At 37.0% G+C, this 20332-nt stretch overlaps 2 protein-coding genes and 2 long non-coding RNA genes across 4 annotated transcripts in view; 2 read left to right on the top strand and 2 right to left on the bottom strand.

Annotated features, from left to right (window-relative positions):
• Nucleotides 1-41: 41 nt before the first annotated feature.
• Nucleotides 42-1583, bottom strand: LOC140937426 (uncharacterized). Its single transcript, XR_012165465.1, has 3 exons — nt 1431-1583; nt 980-1049; nt 42-428 (listed from the first exon to the last, which is right to left on the bottom strand). It is a non-coding gene; the product is annotated as an uncharacterized lncRNA (long non-coding RNA).
• A 5997-nt stretch (nt 1584-7580) lies between these two features.
• On the top strand, nt 7581-9345 carry LOC140937589 (uncharacterized). Its single transcript, XR_012165495.1, has 3 exons — nt 7581-7727; nt 8476-8545; nt 9038-9345. It is a non-coding gene; the product is annotated as an uncharacterized lncRNA (long non-coding RNA).
• Nucleotides 9346-11919: 2574 nt separating this feature from the next.
• LOC140938373 (5-hydroxytryptamine receptor 6-like) lies at nt 11920-12810 on the top strand. The gene has a single exon (XM_073387860.1). The coding sequence runs from the start codon at nt 11920-11922 to the stop codon at nt 12808-12810; it is 891 nt and encodes a 296-aa protein (XP_073243961.1).
• A 6727-nt stretch (nt 12811-19537) lies between these two features.
• LOC140938372 (trace amine-associated receptor 8a-like) overlaps nt 19538-20332 on the bottom strand; it is a 15043-nt gene continuing 14248 nt past the window's right edge. The window contains 2 exon segments of the mRNA XM_073387859.1: nt 19538-19614; nt 19783-19829. Coding sequence (XP_073243960.1) covers nt 19538-19614; nt 19783-19829 — 124 coding nt within the window.

Here is a 20332-nt window from a genome sequence, read left to right as displayed (position 1 = left end):
AACCTTGATATAGATACGCCGAAAGATATAAAAACCAGCTAGCGATGATTTCAACAGCTTTATTTTATTCCTAGTATAAGAAGAGTACCTTAATCTACAACAATACTGCATCTGAACTGTAGCTCAAAAATGAATATAGTTTTCCTTTCAGTTGAACTTTCAACGTATTGGGAAAAAATCATTGCTTACAGTTTACATGTTTATAATATAATGAGAGCGGCGATCTTTATTCGACATATTAAATAGTGCTTTTAAAATAACTTCTTCACATCAATACTGCAAGAGTGCTAGATGCTGCACTCCTTAGCAACAACAACCTTGTGTGCTCATTTTTCCTGATGTAGCAGTTTGTTTAAAATTAACATTTTCATTCAGATAGAAGGCTGCAGGAAGCACCTGGATCTTGGAATCCCTACACAACAGCTGGCCTGAAAATGTCAAATGATAAAAATTAAATAAAATAAGAGAGCCAAAATAGGCTAGGTATAACATTTCTATATGTCATAATAGGCTTTAGTCTCAAATTAGACTGTTCGCAGTCACCTATTTTTTCGTAAGTTCATAGAGATCGACCGCTGCATTACTGGCGGTCATCTTGGATTTGCGTCAAATCTAGACGCCACCTACGCTCGCCGCTTGGTACAAATGAAAAAGCGCTTGATCCTGACTTTCTTACGAAAAAATAGGGGACTGTGGACAGTCCAGTTTCAAATTATAATTATTACTTGGCTCCATGGATGTGGGCAAGAGAAAATAATCTATTTTCCCTTGCTCTTGGGGTATAAAAAAAAAGAAATTTCCTTGAGATTTCAGGGGTTAGCAGTTCATTTCTTTTGTTTTACTTCATTTAACTCAGAGCGCATTGTTTTGAGTTATTTTTGTGAACAACTATATAGTTTTTGAAGCTTTGAATATATGAAAATTATATATGAGAACTGCGGGGTGAAAAATTTATTCATATAATATAGCCTAGCTTTACCTTCAAGGTAATCATCCTTTCCCAAACCAGTATTTATCTGACGTCTGAGTTCTTCGCTTTGCACAATTTTCTGAAAACATTATGATCATAAATACGTTATTTATTATGATTAATGATTAATATTTTTTGTTTTCCATAACTGTTTTCTTGAAATAAGGAAGCCACGGTAGGCGTTGGTATTTTTTTTTTTAAATAAAGCCAGAAATAAAAAAACATCTATCCCCTCCCCCCCCCCCAAGTTTTTATACCTTCTTTTTCTACACAATCAACGCAAAGCCACGTTACAAGTCCAATTTTATATCTCTCGTTCAAGAAAGATTTTATCCTGCCAAGAATGTGCAAGAAATCTGATTCAAAGTTTGTTGTGATAGACACTTATCGTTTGAAATATAAATTCTATGGTAATTTAGAGGAATATTGTAAAATCTTTACAACCTAATGAGATATTTACCTTTCCTGATGCAGGCATGTTGCTGAATTTTGAGGTAAAGCTTAACTTGTGAAGGTTTCGAGTTCAAAAACACACTGTTGACAGCACTATGCCTTTAGGCCTTTTATAGCCCTTGATGTTGTGTTGAACTGAAGTCAGGCGATGATCACGCGAGATGCACATTGAGTAGACTATGCCAATATCCCTTCTATATAATAGTATTTTACCTATAGAACTTAACAACCGATTTCGGCTCTGCACTGATAAGCTGGGTTAATTGTTAATCTTGTCATATCCTGCCCCATCTGACCTTCTTTTTATGTAAGTCAAATCACTCGAGGAAAGCTAAACAAAGTATTGAAACATACACGAGGCCATAAGAAAAATGTTTCTTTAGACTTGCTTTTTTCTTGTATTTTTATTAGGTGAATCAACGTTATCCCGTTATCTATTTAAGAATTCTAAGGAAAATAACACAGGGCAGGAACACTGGAAAAACACTATTGTTATTATTGGCGCACACTATTGTTATTATGGCATGGAAATTCTAAGTAGACAAGACGAGCTTTTGTGATGATTATTATCATCACCCCTTTCGATTCAAGCCCCGGGGGAGGGGGGAGGGGTAATCCCTTATATAAGTTATATAGGTATGTGCCACCCCAACTGGTAGGGTGTTTGCTCCGTTTTGGTCTGAACACTGCCCTTCACTTTTAGCTTTACCCATTTTAGCAGGAATCGGATGTGGTTTTTGAGGGAACTATGGGAGTGTATGAACGTATTTTCATTTCAATTCCAAATGGGTGTAGAAAGAACGAGAAATATGCGAATTCGGAATGGATTTGAAGAGTTTTTTTTGTTTGCCCTCTAATCTAAGTAATTATAACATAATTTCTGCTTAAAGGCCCAGTCTGAAATCGGGTATGGATTTTAGAGGTCTGTTCTGAAAACAGCTGTGGAAAATTACATTATTTTGTTGGTCTGAAATAGGGTCAAGATTTGGAGAACCGAGCGGCACACGCCCCACCAAGAATTTCCAGGAGTACCCCCTCCCCCAGGGTTCGAACAAGGAAATCACAAAAAATAATAAATAGCCAAAATAATAAGTATTTAAGTTTAGCCATTTTAATTTTAAATAGACATCTGTCAATCATAAACGCCAACTAAATCAGTCGGAGATGTTTGTATTTTTAGTATCAAGGATTGCTATTTATTTTGTGTATCACGTGACGATAAGGTTAATTATGATCGCCTTATTCATACAAAGTATATAGCTTGAATGCCCTGTGTATTAGCTTATAAAGTTTTTGGGAGGAAGAAAAAATAAGTTGACCTTGCAGTCGTTCAAACACATATTATAATATATAATATGTAGCTGACGAGCCATCAATCCTACGTCTTCATTTGAGAGCTTTTCACTCTTCTTGTTTTAAACAATAACCATAAAAATGGATTTGTAAAAATAACTTAATATGCATTTTAAAGCAACTCTTGTGACTTGTACTTAACTAAATTTTTTTGCAATGTACTAGATAAGTGTGATTTGACTTAAGAAAGTCAGAAGATGCATGCGGCCATATGAGAAGATAAACGATAAACCCACCTTTGTGTAACAACATCACCGATCAGTTTGTTGAGTTCTATATACAACACTACATCTGTTTATATAGAAGGGATATAGACATAGTCTACTTAAAGAACACCTCGCGTGATTTTGGCCTGACCACATTTCGACGCATTATGACGAACTATAAAAGGCCTGTCGATGAAGTCCATCAGCAGTGTGATTTTGAACTCACAAGCTTTCTAGACTTGAGTGAAGCCTTAGCTGAAAACTCTCAACAAATAAAATGTCTGCACCTGGAAAGGTAAATATCTCACTAGCTTGTATAAACGTTATTACAATCCTCCGAGATATTATATTTTCACTTTTTGACGGAGGGGATATGGTGCAAAATTGTCGATCATAGGAAACTTTGAATCAGATTTTACAGCCTTGGCAGAATAAGATCTTTCTTGAACGAAATGATATGTCGATGGATTTATGATTGTGCTTCACAGATTGTGAATGATAAAAATCATATTTTAAAATATAAAAGGTCGATTGTCATGATGCTTTTTTATTTTTATTTGTGTTGGGTAGGGGCGGGGGAAGGGGGGGGGACTATGTGACGTTGTTTAAAAGTACTTTTGAAGTTTAACACTGTTCTGTTTTAAGCGAACAGACCTGTAGAAGAAGATTAACAATTAACAACAACAACAACAATACTAACCAATTTATAAAACGTTTTGCAGAAAAGTGTGCAAAGCGAAGAGCTCAGACGTGAGATAAATGGCTCTCTGCGAAGAGATGATGACCACGAAGGTAAAGGCTAAATATTCTTTTGGATTTTGTTTACAGAAACAACACACCAGAATGAGCTCCGATGCTGAAAGGAAGAAAACCAAAAAATGTAGTAAACCCCTGAAATCTCTTTTTTCTTATGGAGCCAAGTACCAACTGAAACTAGCCTTGCAACTGTGAAACTTTAACCATTTTCGCTTCTTATTTTATTTTATTTTAACCCATTTTCTTTATTTAACCTTTCAGCTAAGCTCCTGTGCAGGGATTTCAAGATCCAGGTGCTTCCTGCAGCCTTCTATCTGAATGAAAATGTTAATTTCAAACAGTCTGCGGCTTCAGGAAAAATGAGCACACAAGGTTGTTGTTGCTGAGGAGTATAGCATCTGTAACCGTTGCAGCGTTGATCTAAAAGAATGATTAAATACGATTCAATATGTTCATTAAATATTGCCTATTTTGTTAAATTATTGACATATAAACTGTAAGCTGTGATTTAAGCCCTTAACATTGAAAGTTTAAAAAAAACTATATTTGTTTTTTAGTCACAGTTCAGATGCAGTATTGTTGTAAATTAAGGTACTCTTATATTAATAATAAAAGCACTTGAAATCGTCACAAGCTGATATTATGTATCTTATGTGTATAAACAATTGGGTGATTTAATCAAGGTTTGCCACAACAATTTTTGGTATCTTCTGTACTTTAACGGCGTTGGCAATTTGGTACATTAATGGATAGAGCTCATTGAGCTGAGAAATAAAAGCTAAATCGACAGATATAATTAGATGCATTCCCTTTCTTAAATTCCGAATAACTTTCAACCGGAATGTGACCGTTATGCCGTAAATCCCCTATTAAGCCCCCTCCCCCGGGAACTAAGCACCCAACCTATAATAAGCCCCCCTTTTCAGGGAAAGAGAGTTTATAAGCCCCTACTCCCCTCCAAGTATTATTCTTTACTAATGAGAGACTGTATTAATCAATCACAACTGTAAACTTCAAATGGACTGATCCGGGATGCTTTATATACCAACTGGAAGTTCGGATTTGATTCTGATCCTCGGCTTCATGCCCTCCAACCTTCTTGTTCTTGAGCTCCTCTACTTTGTATTTTAGTTCTTCATGGAGAACTGATACCATCGTGTTTTCTAAATTAGATAATTCCCCCTCTCAAATAATCTCCCACCCCCCCCCCCCCCCCTCCCTCAAATGGGCTTGAAATAAATAGGCCACCCGGAGGGCTTCATTAAGGTCTCTGCGGAATACTGCTTTCTGTTTTAACATCTGCTGATAACACGCATCATGACCTATGGTTATACATGAATATCTATAACAAGTTTAAAGTGGTAATGAATAACTTTTTCGGTGAACACCTATTTGAAGAAAGTTTTTTCTATTTTTTTCGTTTACTCTATATTCCTTATATCTACCTAAAATAGATAGTTTTATCAGGTCAGTTTCATCCATAAGAATTTGCTTTTAAGACTTCATTTGCTCAATGTAACCTTATGAATCTGACCTCTGCAGCGTTCCCTGAAAGTGACTCTTCAATTGAATTTTCGAAACATTCCCACCAGAAAACTGACATCCTAGTAGGAGAGAAGAGTTTGTAGTTATGCCTTTAACCCCTAAAGTGACAGAGGAGGTATTTACAGGGGCGAGGTCACGCGCTATTTGCTAACTTTATTAAAAAGCTAAAACTTTCTTCGCCTCAATGGAATTTTTCAAAAAAATGGTATACTTTTGTTATTTAAGCCGGAGTATATTTAGGCATTAAAACTGTATCCTGTCGTCTAGTTTAACGTATGGCAAAGATGGACAAAGATTGAAACTTGAAAAGGTAGGGCCAACTTTTTGACGCTATGCCTACAAGAATCACCCAAAAAATTATTAGCCCAAAGGTTTAGTGCTCTCTGATGAAATTTGAATGAAGGTCATGAAAATGAAGGCAATGGTCACTATGGAATGAGGTGATAAAAGAAAGTTTCTTCTTCAGAATAAAAAATATATAGAGAGAAAATATATAATGTTAAAGGGTTAAGATTTGTCCGGCCGGCCAAGAGTGCAAACTGAGGTAGCTGACACAGAAAGCTAAGACAGACACAGTGTTCAGTTTCCAAGATACTCCAGCAGTGTTCTTAGTTTTGACCGAATCAACTTTTTTCAAAATGGCCCTCTTGTTTCCAATTTCTCGGAAAGCCTTTTTTGTGTGTTAATGTTTTCATGAGCCAATAAAACCTTCTTTTTGAAAGCCTGTCAAATGACTGTCAAATCGGAAGTCCTGCAACGTGTCCTGCAGTTGTTTCCGGACCTTTCCGGTCCCCTAAATGCATGGGAAGCCGTAGAGTAAACATCTTATCAGCCTTATTTTCTTTGTCCGTACTGTAAATTACGGATCAGGCGTTTTTTTTGTTCTTGCTTTGTTTTGTTTTGTTTTGTTTCGTTGTTTTTTTTTTTTGTTTTGTTTTTTTTTTTCGATGGCCTGAGCGCTTCGTGCTTGGGCCATAAAACGAAAAAAGAATTTTCAGTACGGATAGAGAACTGGACTTATAAGAGGTAAGTACTGCACTGTGCATCACTTACTGCGCATAGCATTGGCATATAAAATGTGGCGGTAGTTTTGTCCAGTCGCCTAAAGAGAGGCAGCAAAGGTCTTTTTTGTGCTCCAATTGGTTAATAACGATTATCACTATAACTCCTCTCGGCTGAGAACGTGCCAAATGATCATTTGAAGCCAAAATTGTCACGTGTGTTGTTTTTTTGCCATGAACCGAGAACGGTGACCCCAATTTTTTTTATTGGTGTTTTTCCTCATTATGGCTGCAAGAAAAATACATTTTCAGGAGAAAAAAGAAGTGAATAGTAGAAACTGTATTATTTAGATATGAATGACACTGAACTCTGCATTTGGTGACAGAGGAGTATGAGATGATGTCACAACTGTCCATTATTCTTACATTTTTGGTAGATCGGATAATTTGATGTTACTTTACTAAAAAATTATGGCCCAGGCAAAAAAGATTCATAGTTTTTGATGATATGAATTTTTGACAGTTTTTTTAAGTTTCGAACGTTTTGCGCGCAACTAGGGGAATTAGAATTACGGGCCTAAATCTTTTTATTGCAATTTTTAAATGTCCTTATGGCTGTCAATTGGAACACTATGGGTTCTGAAAAAAATCTGGATAATACTCCTTTTCAAGGGAATTACCTGAGAGGAAGACAAATAGTTGTCCGGCTGTTATGTTCTAACAAGTTCTGGCTAACACAATCTCCATCCTCCTATCCTACGCCTTGAAAAACATCTGCAGATTTCAGGAAGTTCTTGCTTTATACTGCATGACCAGAAAAATTTGCTTTTCACAAACAATATGTTAATGCTCATTTTATGAGATTAAAAGCAAGTCAGGAGAAAAGTTTGTCTTGTGATATTTATCAAAAAAGTGATAAATATAGCCATTAGAGCAACATATTACATCTTTTGTTGTAGAAATAGGAATTGGGATAGCCCAGACTTAATACAATTTTGATTTGATTTGATAATTTCTTTTCTTCTTCTTTTTATTGTATTTTATTTTTTTTGAATAATTCAATCTCAAGCAGCATTTATAAATTGCCTATACCTAGCGAGATTTACAATTGTACATTAAACACAAATAAAGTTTCCATAATTGTAGTGTCCTTCGCGTGATTTGACTTTAAGAAAGACATGATTAACAATTAACCCACTTTTGTGAAACAACATCAGAGACGAAATCCGCTGTCAATACTAGATACATACAGAAGGGATATTGACATAATCCGTTCATGTGCACTTTGTGTGATCATCGCCTCGCTCCAGTTCAACACAACATCAACGACTATAAAAGAGCTATAGACGAAGTGCTCTACACAGTGTAATTTTGGACTCACAAACCTTTACAAGTGAAGCTTTACCTGCAAAAACTCTCAGCAAAATGCCTGCATCAGGAAAGGTAAATATTTCATTAAGTTGTTATTTTTTTAAATGCGGTCACCCGTTAATACGGCTAACGGCCACATTTTAAAATCTCAAACGGAAGAATCTTTTATAATTTCACCCCGTTAATACGGCCACTCGTTCGAAATTTAGAAAATTAAAATGCTTGGGCCTATCTTCAGTCTCTTGCTTCAGTGTATCTTGTAATGTTTTTTCAGTAGACTATAGTACACCTAAAACACATTTGTGACGGTTTAATAGTCATGTACTGAGGGAATGTTTCAACCAGTTTTCACAATTACTGTACGCGATATGATGGGCTCCTGGCGATATCTAAAACATTCCGGCTGTTTATTAAAGAGAACAGTTATTCAAGAAGTGCGAAGGCGATACAATGTTTTATTACACTGTTCCGGTAATAGCCACCCTGTTAATACGGCTAATTTGTTTTTTTGACCCATTGGTGACCCTATTAACTGAACGGGGTCTCACTGTATCATATAGTTGGATGGCCTAAACTGCGTTCGAAGAACATAATTCAATCCGAGTCTTTTCCTATGTTTTTATCATTATTATATTTATTTTCATTCTTTTATTCTTTTATTATATTTTTTATTCTGGCTTACCCCCAAAAAAGTTCCTATTGGTTCTTTCAACAGCTTCTGCAATTGTTCAAAAGTGTATACAAACTGTAACGCAGATTATTTTAACAAAAAACAAAGATTTAAAGAATTTGTTCTTTAATAAATGCATATATTTTTCAGAAAATTGTCCAAAGCGAAGGGCCTACACGTCCCATAAATGGCGCTCCAAGAAAAGATGATGACAATGAAGGTAAAGATGGTCTTTTCTCTTCTGGAATTTTTTGAAGTAAACAAATCAACGCAGTGACTTTTTAGGCGTAACGCGGAATGAAACAAACGAGACGAAATGTTAATCCATCAATATATCTAGCCGATTCTTTGGAAATTACTAACCTAGAGAAAATTTGCAGCCACTTGAGTCGAAAAAGGGCCAAAAGGCGGTTTCTTTTTTTCGTTTCGTTTTCCTGGTTTTGTTTTTTGTTTTGTTTTGTTTTCGTTTTTTTTTCGCTCAAAGAGCGATAAGGAGGAGAAGAAAAAAAAGCAATGGTCACAGTCTTAGATTCTATATTACTTTGGAGATATTATTTTGGCTGAAGAAGAACTGTCTGAGGGAAGAGGTCTATTTATAGGTAACGTACGTTTTCAAAAATTCGGCTAGATATAGAAATGTGAAACTGATATAGAATCATTTTTCCCCTTTTTTCATCCTTGTATCATTAGTATTATTATTTTATCTTTTCAGGCCAGCTTCTGTGTAGAGATTTTAAGATCCAGGTGCTTCCTGCAGCCTTCTATCTGAATGAAAATGTCAATTTTAAGCAAAATGCTACAGGAAAAATGAGCCGAGAAGGTTGTTGTTGCTGAAGAATGCGGCACCTTAATCACTGTTTCACCCATGCAGGATATAAAAAACTGACTAATTGCTGTTTTATACTTCTTTTGAATTGAATATCGCTGTTGCTGTTTTCTCATAGACATGTAAGCTGCAAGCTATTACTTGGAAACCCTAATTGCATTGAAAGTTAAAAAAATATATTTATTTATTTAATGGGCCACAGTTCCGATGTATCTACTTAAATAAAGGACACTACATTGTTATGAAATTTGTAGATTTAACCTGAGAATAATTAAAACTCTTATTAGATCACAACAAGCTGATTTTGGTTGCCTCATTGGAAATAATTCATGGGTTATTTTACCAAGTTTGCTAGGGCAATTCTGCTGCAGCTTCAGTTTTGACATCGTCCGAGTGCAGCAGTTTTTATTCACAAGGAAAATAACAAAAGGAATGAAATAGTCCTAGTCAGGGTAAGGCTGGGTAATTTCGTTTCTGGAGAAAACAACGTACATCATTAAAGTTTGCAGCCGAAAATACTGCTGTGGCATCCTCCTGCTGATCCTTGAAAAGGGGGCCTAAAGCCTGCTTTCCATATGATCGCTACCATTGCTGTGATCGCTGACAAAAATGGTTCAGCGATCGCATCAATTTTTGGTTTCCATATGATCGCTGCGATCGCTGAATGAAGACCGAGGGGACCTGGGTCTAACAACATACCGTAAAATTTCGAAAATAAGCCTCGGGGCAAAGGCCTTTTTTGAGGGGCTTATTTTTGGAGGGACTTATATTCGGAGGGGTTTATCTACGGAGGGAAATTTGCGTTTCAAAATCGATTGGGCTAACCTTATAGTTGGAAGTAAATTCACCGTTTTTGCTTTGTTTTTTTTTCTATTTGAGGGCAATTTCCAAGAACAAGCTCTCCCGGGGGGCTTATAGTTGGAGGGGCGATTTAACGTTGGGTTTTTTGCGTTACGAGCTTGGGGGGCTTATATGGAGGGGCTTATTTTCGGAATTTTACGGTAGTTCGCGCAATTCCCCAAATTCAGCATAGCGGCTGTGAATCGTCGACTCCTACTTGAGGCCCCGGGCTTGAGGCACTTTAAATGGTGTCATGATTTCGCGCAGGAATCTGCAGAGAATTCCTTGGCATTGCAATTTCTAAACGCTTGAAAAATTCAAAATTATCCAGGACGCATAACTACAGGGCATAAATTTCCTTATAGAAAGGGTCGACGTGGTGAGTTTTACTTTCACTGTGCGGTTAAAAATGTTTTAAAATGATTGCAAATAACCCAGACTGATAAATATTGTGGTATGCCACAATAGGCCTTTTGTGACTTTTTAAAAACATGCAATGGTTATCTATTGTAATCTCCCTTTCCATTCCTGATTAGATCAGTACAGGGTGAGAAGGCTAACCCTTTTACGTTATCACGGTGCTTAAAAAAATCTTTTTGGACAGAGTCTCCCCGAATGGGCAATTATAGGGAGTACCCCCCGGGTAAAAACTGGCCCGTTTGAGATCCGTTTTGATCGCGGAAACGGTTCTTATCACGTCTGAGGTTGACAAGGAGACAAAGAGTTATGTGACAAAAACATTAAAGAAAAGCAACAAGGCCGCCATATTAGAAGGAGGTGAATGACCTATTGCAGATAAGCTATCTTAAGCACGTCTTATTACATTCTAATATCAACTACCTACAATTTCCTCAGTGCATTCCATCAACCTGCAAAAACAAGCCAATTATAGCGCGCATTCAAATCCCGGTACACAGTAGATGGGTTTAACCAGAGGTTTAAGCTAATTCCACTAAATGGACTGAATGTTATGTTGAGAGCCTCGTGATCGATGAGATGCTTTGCCTCCAATATCTTCTTGGACTGCAATCAGTGGTAATTTATAATCAAATATTGAAATATAAGGGATACTTGGGTTTGGAGTTGGTCCTAAAGAGTTGAACTGTTTGGTCCCACAGGGAAAATAAGATTAGAGTCGCTGAAATTGGTATTCGCTACGGGGGTTGAGTCTGTAACGAAAGGACAATGGGATGTGAAAAAGTTACATGTTCCTGTTACAGCTGCGATTACACGTTTTAACCATAATCTGTTTTACACTGCCTAGTATACAGAAACCTTTCAGGACAAAGTCCACATTTTGTAAGTTTAAATATACCATTCTTAGTAAAGGGTACAAAGAAAGTCAGTTTTACAAGCTTTATACAATGATTGTTGCGAATGAGTCATACACTGATCACTTGTACTTGCAAGAATAGACTTGGTTTCTCTTTACTTCCGTTTTCTTTGATACCATAGTATCTTAATTATTAAGAGGTTCAATTGATCAAAAACACGCTAAAACAAACGAAAGTCAAAACAGTGAAGTCCACTCAGCTTTCGCTTGTTCCCGTTGGCCTCCATGATCTCCAGATCTTTCCAGACCGTGCGGCACATGCGTGAAGCGTGGGGGCGGGAAACATATGTTCGGTGTCAGTCTTTTTCGTCCTAGCCTCCCCCGCGAGCGTTTTTAGGGGAGCTCCTATTTCTTCCCTCCCCACAGTGAAACTTCAATTATAAAGCGAAGTACATCACTGTTGGTATCGCGAGTATAAAATTGAATAATATTTCAGCTGATGACAGTCTAAGAGCTTTTGTGTAACGCTTCACTCTTCAAAGCGTCAGAGAAATTTAAATGCAGTGACCTGAAAAGTGAGTGGGTATTCGGCACTTACTCTTGAACTGTTTCTTGTAGGTTGAAGTCGTAAAATAATCTCTAAAAGTGTTCCGACATGGAAGGTTGGCTCGATGTTTCGGGATGGTTACTTTCCGCGTTAGCCGTTCTTGGGAATGGTTTTATAATAGCCTTCATCGCTGCGATACCCCGCCTCCATTTTCCACCCAACTGGTTTGTAATTTCCCTGGCAGTTGCTGATCTGGGCGTCGGAATGGTTGCCTTCCCCGGCGGTCATGTTTGCGTCAGCTATTATAGGATCTGTAACAAGAGCATATACATGGCAGCGTATTGGTTCCTGGTTCACTCTTCAGTTGCAAATCTCTGCATCTTAACGTGGGATCGTTACGCAGCAATTCTTCATCCTCTTAGATACAACACTTTCATCATCTTGAGACGCCCTGGAAGGGTCATCTTGTTGGCATGGCTGATTCCATTGTTGATATCGCTGTACCTGGTTTTGGGAATGTTCCCTGCAAACACTGTTTTAAAAGTGCTGCGTCTAACTGGTGTCTCAGGTTTTGACATACTGTGCACCACTCTGTTTGTCTATGCTGTTGTCCGTATTTTGGCCGTAATTCGCGTGCAGTCACTTCAGAATTCTGCTATGGAGTCTCTCAGAAAGCAACTGCAAACTTCACTCAAGCGGGCTTCACTGAAGACAGCAGCTTCCAGACATCCTGGTAGACGCAAACATAGCTCAGCACGATTCATAATTGCTATAGTGGTGTTTTTCTTGGCATGTCATCTAGTAAAAAACTATCTGATCCTGAGAATCATGTTTGTCTCAGACAGGGTGTCTGATAATGCTGCACAGGGAGTTACCGTTCTCTTGGTAGCCAATTCGGCGGCAAATCCGTTGGTTTACGCGTTTTTGAAAAGAGACATAAAAAGAGAACTGAAGCGGCTTATCTATAGGGCAATGAGGAGAGGTAGTATTAAAACATAACTGTGAGCAACCGTGGTACCAGGCTAACTGCTAACCATTTTTTGTCGCGCACAAAGTGCAGTTAAACGTCTCCATAATTAATAAAACGGCTACGTCGGGGACAGAAGAAAGTGCAGCCATTATAGAGAGGTGTCCGTTGTAGAGAGGTTTAAGCAAAAGTCAGTCAGGTATGAAATGTCTGCCAAAAAAAAAATTGGCCGTTGCAGAGAGGTAATTGCAGCCATTTGAGAGGTGGCCACATATCACCAACTTTTATTTCTTTTCTACAAAGTCCTCGTCACTACATAGCATTATGGGAGCCCTCTCAATCGCTTTTTTCTTTAAATAAAAACTGAAAGTTCCAAAACCATAATCTTTTTCAATGCAGCATAGGATCATCCTTGCAGAGTGATACGCCATGAGAACAGATCAATGTAACACTTACCGTTGTAGAGAGGTTTAAGCAAAAGTCAGTCAGGTATGAAATGTCTGCCAAAAAAAATTGGCCGTTGCAGAGAGGTTATTGCAGCCATTTGAGAGGTGGCCACATATCACCAACTTTTATTTCTTTTCTACAAAGTCCTCGTCACTACATAGCATTATGGGAGCCCTCTCAATCGCTTTTTTCTTTAAATAAAAACTGAAAGTTCCAAAACCATAATCTTTTTCAATGCAGCATAGGATCATCCTTGCAGAGTGATACGCCATGAGAACAGATCAATGTAACACTTACCGTTAGAAAACAGAATAAATTCTAGTAATTTGAGTGCGAATTGTAGTTGCTAGTAAAAACACAGTTCTTTAAAAAGAAGGGCGAGCCTTTACAAATAGGGGGAAAAGGCATACTTACCATTAGCATCGCGTTTCACTTGACAATGAAGCACTTAACCATGTCTGGTCACAACTGACAAAAAAAACATTTTTTCAAAAATTTTCACTTTGGAGACCGTTTTCAAAAAGCTTTATCAATAATTTACATGACGTCTGTTAGTAATAGTGAACTGTTAACATATTGTGCAGTATGTGCCCTGAGGTATTTACTTCGAATAAAGAATCAAAGTGCACAAATAAGAGCCTCATGAGACAAAATAAAGCAGAAAGTAAGTCACTGTCACTGAAAATTGTTAATCGAGAAATGTGAGTTGGGAGTCTTCAAATAAGATATAGATTATGTATTTAAAGCTGGGCCAACCTTATATTGACTTACTAAATTATTTACACAGCTTTAGCCCGCTTTGCGTTAAAAAAAAAAAAGAAAAATGAAAATTGGGACTTGTCGACGCCATTTAAATATACCAGCCGGCCGGCTGCACTTCGGAAGAAAACAAATTATCTTACAAATAAAAAGATGCTTATAACCATTAACCCGATTCACAGGTTTTTCTTTGCGAATAAAATCCCACGAGGAATTAAAGGCAACATTTCAATTTATGTCGGAGAAACAGTGATTACAGTGTGTTTCAACTGTTTTCATGCGCTAGTTAGAAGCGAAAGGGAAAGGCGATGTAAATGACAGCCAGCGAAGACTGCGAAAAGCAGGGGTGGGGGTGGGGAGTGTCACTAAATTAAACATGGACTTTAATATTCTAAATGATAACACAGGAAGAAGACTATTGTTCAAGAACTATTAATATAAAGTGCGTTTTTGTACGTCAGACATAGTAAATCGAAAAGAAATTCAATACTTTAATGGCCACAAAAAGAAGGCTAAAGTTAGTTTTCTACCTTCTTGCAGACTTAAACGGTGGAAGAAGCTCTACTTACGGCTGGTCGGCCACCATCACAAAAACTTGTTTCAACTCCCATACAAACTTGTTTCGACAGGCGGCCGCGGACCAGCCCGTTCCAGGATCCGAGATAGTCGGTTCCGCGGAATTGTAAAAGCGGAACACGAAAATAAAACGAGATTTTCGCGTTTTATACATGTCCCTCTGTAACAGACCCAGTAGAATCACCGGATCTCGGACACTCTTCGTCACCGAGTTGTTTGGTTTTTACTGTTTTTTTTTTTCTTTTAGTTTTGGTTGTGTATCTTCCATAAAACTAACTAAAATGGGTGGCAGGTCTAACATCTTCAATGGTATGAAATCTTTGAAAACCTTTTACATATTACTCTAGCGAGAAAAACTAAGAGGTTTACACTTTTTTATGCGAGATCGATTACCTGTACCCTTCGATTTCATTTCTCAATGGTAATAATGTTTTATAGTTTTGGTTCCTTTGAAACAAATATGAATAAAGACATACATTGGTTTTGTAGTCACAATTGAAATTGACCTGGGAAGAAAAACAATTAGCCGGGTAGAAACAGACTATTCGCGCCAGGTGCCCTGGAGGCCAAATTATCACTAGGTAGCCGACTGAGTTAAACCACTGTGTCAATGTTTCACTGGCTCTGTTACAGAAGGGTGTTTTGTAATGTGTTTTTATACAATAACCATAAAAACACCTTTGAAAAAAATAATAATTCGTCTTACCGTGAGATAAAAAGGAAATCCATAAAATGTTTGTCTTGTGACTCGTGTTTTAGTTTAAACCTTTTTATAGCGTCCTTCGCGTGAATTGACTTAACGAAAGTTAGAAGATGCAGGCATATGACAAGAATAACAATTCACCCACTTCTGTGAACAAAAAAGATTGGAAAAAACGGTAGTTAAGTTCTAGGTACAATACTATATTTAGAAGGGATATTAGCATAGTCTATTCAATGTGCACCTCGCGTGATTATGGCCTGACACAACATCAAAGACTATAAAAGACATAAAGACATGGTGTTTAATCAACAGTGTGATTGGACTCAAAAACCTTCTCGAGCGAAGCTTTACCTGAACTAGAAACTCTCAGCAAAATGTCTGCACCAGGAAAGGTAAATATCACATAGTTGGATCTAAACTGTGTTCGAAGAGCATCATTCAATCTGATTCACTTTTCATTATTATTATTATTATTATTATTTAATTATTTATTTTTAATTATGAGTGTATTTTTATTCTTTTATTACTTTGGATTGTCAATTCTGGGTAACCCAAAAAGAAGGTGCCTATTGATTTCTTAAACAATTTTTTCATGTGTTCAAAAGGTTATACAAAATCTACGTAACGCAGATTTATTAACAAAAAAAAAAAAGAGAAAAATTAAAGACCCTTTTTTTTGTTTTCAGAAAATTGCTCAAAGCGACGATCTTACTAGTCCGATAGACGTCGGTCTACGAAAAGATGATGACAACGAGGGTAAAGTCTCTTCTCTTGTGGGATTTTTTTTGTACGTAAACAAATCAACGCAGGGAGCTCTGACTGGCTTTACAGAATGAAGTAAAACAAAATGAGGGTTTCCCTGAATTCTAATGCCATTTTTTTTTTTTAACTTTAGCCATAAAGCCCAAGTGAAATCCAGTTTTTGAAAATGAACCTAGCGATATTTGCAGTTAAAAGAAAAATAAAGTGAAAGGAAAGGAAAGGAAAGGGAGGAAACTATTTTAAGTTACAATAAATAATATTTCTATCATAGTTTTATTTTAATTCTAAGGAAAGACGAAAAAGAAATTAACGGAATGCGAAAAAAAACAAATATTTTTGTACAAAAAATCACTTATTATTAATAACTGTTAATCTGTTTACTGTTAATCTATCGTAGTTTTTATATTGGCTACTTTTGTTTGGGCCCAAAAAAACTACCTCACAGAAGAGCTCTATTTGGGGATAATGCTTTCAAAATCCTGCTAGATATAAAAAGGTCAAAACTCTTGTGTCGTTCAGTTATCACTATTATCATTTTACATTCTAGGTCAGCTTCTGTGTAAGGATTTCAAGATCCAGGTGCTTCCTGCAGCCTTCTATCTGAATGAAAATGTTAATTTCAAACAGTCTTGTTCAGGAAAAATGAGCACACAAGGTTGTTGTTGCTGAGGAGTGCAGCATCCAGCACTGTTGCAGTATTGATGTTAAGGAGTAATTAACTACGGCTTAATATATTTGCTGTTTTCTCATGTAAACTGTGAGCATCTATGGTTTAAGGCTTTTGCATTGAAAATTAAAAGAAAATATTTATTTTTTAAGTCACAGTTCAGATTATGTAATTAATCAAAGGACTCTTATATTGTGATGAAATATTTAGATCTAACCTCAAAAAGCAAATAAAAACTCTTAAGATCACCACAAGCTTCTTTTGATTTCTTCATGTATATAATACTTGGGTGATTTTATCCAAGTTTTCAAGGGTTATTGCTTGGGAAATTCTAACATCCTCCGAATGAAGCGTTTTCTATTCACATGGAAAACAAAAAATGGGAATGAAATTAGCCTCAGTCAGAGTAACGGTAGGCCATTTCGTTTCTGGAGAAAATAAAGCATTAACCATGTAAGTTTTCAGCCAAAAATACAGTTGGTGTGGCATCCTTGAAAAGTGAGTCTAAGTGTACTTTAATAGCCTTGAAAGTTTGCTCTATGAAGGTTTAAACAGCTCAATTTCCACAAAGAACTGAGATTAGTCTGCTAAAATTTAAGGAAAAACGACAGAAATCGTCAGACATTAATATTGAATTCCAGTGAGACCAAAGTAAAGGGATGTCTACCGAAGAACGGACTCGGGGTCTGGGACGGGAGACATGCGAGGACGAGCAATGCAATTAGCAGCATGCGCGAGGGGCCTTGTCCTCCCACTCGTTAAAATTTCTAGTTTCTATTTGCCCCGGAGCCCTCACACGTCTTTTGAGTTCCTCCTGCTTATGTAAAAGGAAGCAGAAAACCTTTAGTACCGGTGCCTGGGCCGAGATCTGTTCTTGTTGTTGCCCCTGCAGGGATTTCGCTCAGAAGGCGAAATCCCGAGGAGGCACTCTAGTAACTCGCGTGAATATTAAGGAAAGTACTTACAGTTGAAATATACAGTCATACAGTCAATATAGAAAAAATCTCGATTTGCTTGAACAGGGGCCGCGAGGAATCGGTAGGTAATGATGTCGTTTCTATTGTTTCCGCCCGCAAGTACCTAATGGTTAGGATGACGCAAAACACAAAAAAATCCCGAAGGGACCACTTACAATAGGTAGATTTTGTGACATTGATTGTGCAGTCATACTTCGATACTCTTCTGCATTATGTGTTATCAGTGACATTCTGCGGAGCAGTTGTTATGAAAGTTATGGACCAAAAGACACTCGTTAAGCGCAGATGAAGTTATAAGGTGCGTATAACAATGTATATTTTAACACCAAGTGATTTTTTGCCAGACACGAGTTCAAAAATCGTTGATTGGAAACCTTGCCAGACACTCTTTCTCTTTCTTTGACCGGAATAAGACGCGGCCCCAAACAAGAAAGACGAGAACGATGGACGATTACAGAAATTCGCCAATCCTCAAATTCTGAGCTGACTTATTCCCTGCACACAGATGTCCTTCCGCTATAAAGTTTAAAATAAGACTAGAATGCGCGAGCGTGATTTGATCAAACGTCCTTTTAATTTCTAAGCCTTACTTTCCGGCAAATAAAATGAACTAATTGTAAAAAGTGAAGTAGAAATAGCGAAAATTCAACTTCTAATTAAACATTTTCTTGTGGTTTAGAATAAACTATTCTCGAGACTGAGAATGTTTTGATCAAAGCTGTGTAAATCGAACCGAAACTGTGCATGGAACTTTGCGTTTCCTGAATTTATCTCACCTGTTGCATGGAATATGTGTGAACATCTTCATTATGAAATCGGAAGAAATCGGTATATTTCAAAGAGCTGCACAACGAGCAAGAATTCTATTGCCCGACAATACACAGAGCTAGCAGAGCGGGGGCAGCTGTAGTGTCAACTATTACTAGTTATACTTGTCTGATGGTTGACACAATAGTTATTTTGGGTACATTTACTTTATAATCGATTTATAACCTAATTCTGGATCTAAACTGTATATCCAGTTTACTGACAAACAGGTTTAAGGAAAGAGTCTGATTAGAAGCATTGTTTTTTGTTATGTTCCACCCTTTTTCTTAAATATCTAGCCAAAACTTTATTCAATCAAAAAATGACTCCATTAAGTCGCGACCGGAGTCCTTGATTCAATATTTTTTTTGAGAATTTTTAGATGATTTTTTGAATGTTTTTAATGTATAGAAATTGGAGGGGCATGTTTAAAACTTTGGAAAAATTGGAAAATATTGGGTTTGGGGTTTGTTAAAAATTGAAATATGAGATGAATAATTAGTAGACAATTACCAGATAGTCCAACACCATAACAACAAGGTACCTCATTGTCGAACTAATTTTCGAAAATTCTCAATTCGGTTTCATGGTCGACCTAAGGTTTTCAACTCGTTTTAAAAGTCGTGAAATTCAAAGCAGTGAAAGTGTCAGTTTTTTTGGCAAAAGACTTTAAAAATTCCTTCCTTAGCTTTCTTTCTTAGTCAGATATACTCTTTTTTGAGACACGTAGCTTTTCTTTTTTCTTTTTCTTTTCTTTTCTTTACTTTTAAAAATTACCCATTTTTCGTTCAGTACTTTTAACTCACATATACCTATAGTTCTAGGACGCCTATGTATAAGCCCTCGGCTTCTGTATAGGCTTCCTTGTCATTACCCTTTTAAACATTTAATTTTGTTAATCATATAGTTAGAATAGCGTATATTATCTTTAATGTATTATTTATAAATTTCTTGTATATTTTTGTTGTATTCATATGTAGCGAATGGCAAAATAAATGGAGTTTTTCTTTCTTCGTGAATTTTTTCCCGCGCTCTACTTTCTGATGAACGCTTGGAACAGACTAGTAAACTAACGGATTCGCCGCCGAACTGGCGACCAAGAGAACGATGACTACTAGTGCAACATTGTCAGACACATCTAAAAAAGATGATTCTCAGGATTAGAGGTTGTGTGAGGGCTCTGTGGTGATGTGTGAGTGGTTTCGTAAAAACAAGATGATCTTGAACACTGAAAAATGCAAGGCGCTGGTTCTGTCGCGAAAATCCAATGTCAAGCTATCACTGTTTTCTGAAGGTGTTGCATTACCATTACTTGGAACAGCAGACCTATTTGGGCTAACATTGGACAATTCTCTGAATTTTGGAAAACACATTACGAAAATTAGCAAGAAAGTTGGAAAGCAACAAGACGTTCTTTGTAGACTAAAGAATATATTATCGTTTGGGACCAATCTCTTCCTTTGTAATTCGTTCATAATGTCTCATTTTCATTACTGTTCCTCCATATAGCATCCCTGTTTAAAGTCTGATAGTAAAAAACTGGATAGGTTGCATGAATGAGCACTTCGTTACTAGTACAGTGACGAGTCTTCAGAAACTAGCACTCTTTTTGAACGTATTGGTTACAGCCTTGTGGATCGACGTATCCAGAACTTGTTAATTATTGTATTTAAGACAGTTAACAATTATCCACCTTAATATCTGAGGGGCCCATTTTGGTTAAGAGACAACATCAAAAACCTGAGAGGGGTTAACAACCTGCAAGTACCGAAACCTATTACGACTCGTTATGGCAAGAACTCACTAAAGTACTTGGCGTCCATTACTTGGAACAAGATTTCTGATACCTTAAGATC

Source organism: Porites lutea, chromosome 5 (assembly GCF_958299795.1).
Source record: "Porites lutea chromosome 5, jaPorLute2.1, whole genome shotgun sequence".
In the NCBI taxonomy this organism is placed as follows: Eukaryota; Metazoa; Cnidaria; class Anthozoa; order Scleractinia; family Poritidae; genus Porites; species Porites lutea.
The sequence above is the reverse complement of the archived record's forward strand: the minus strand, read 5'-3'. Positions and strand labels throughout refer to the sequence as shown.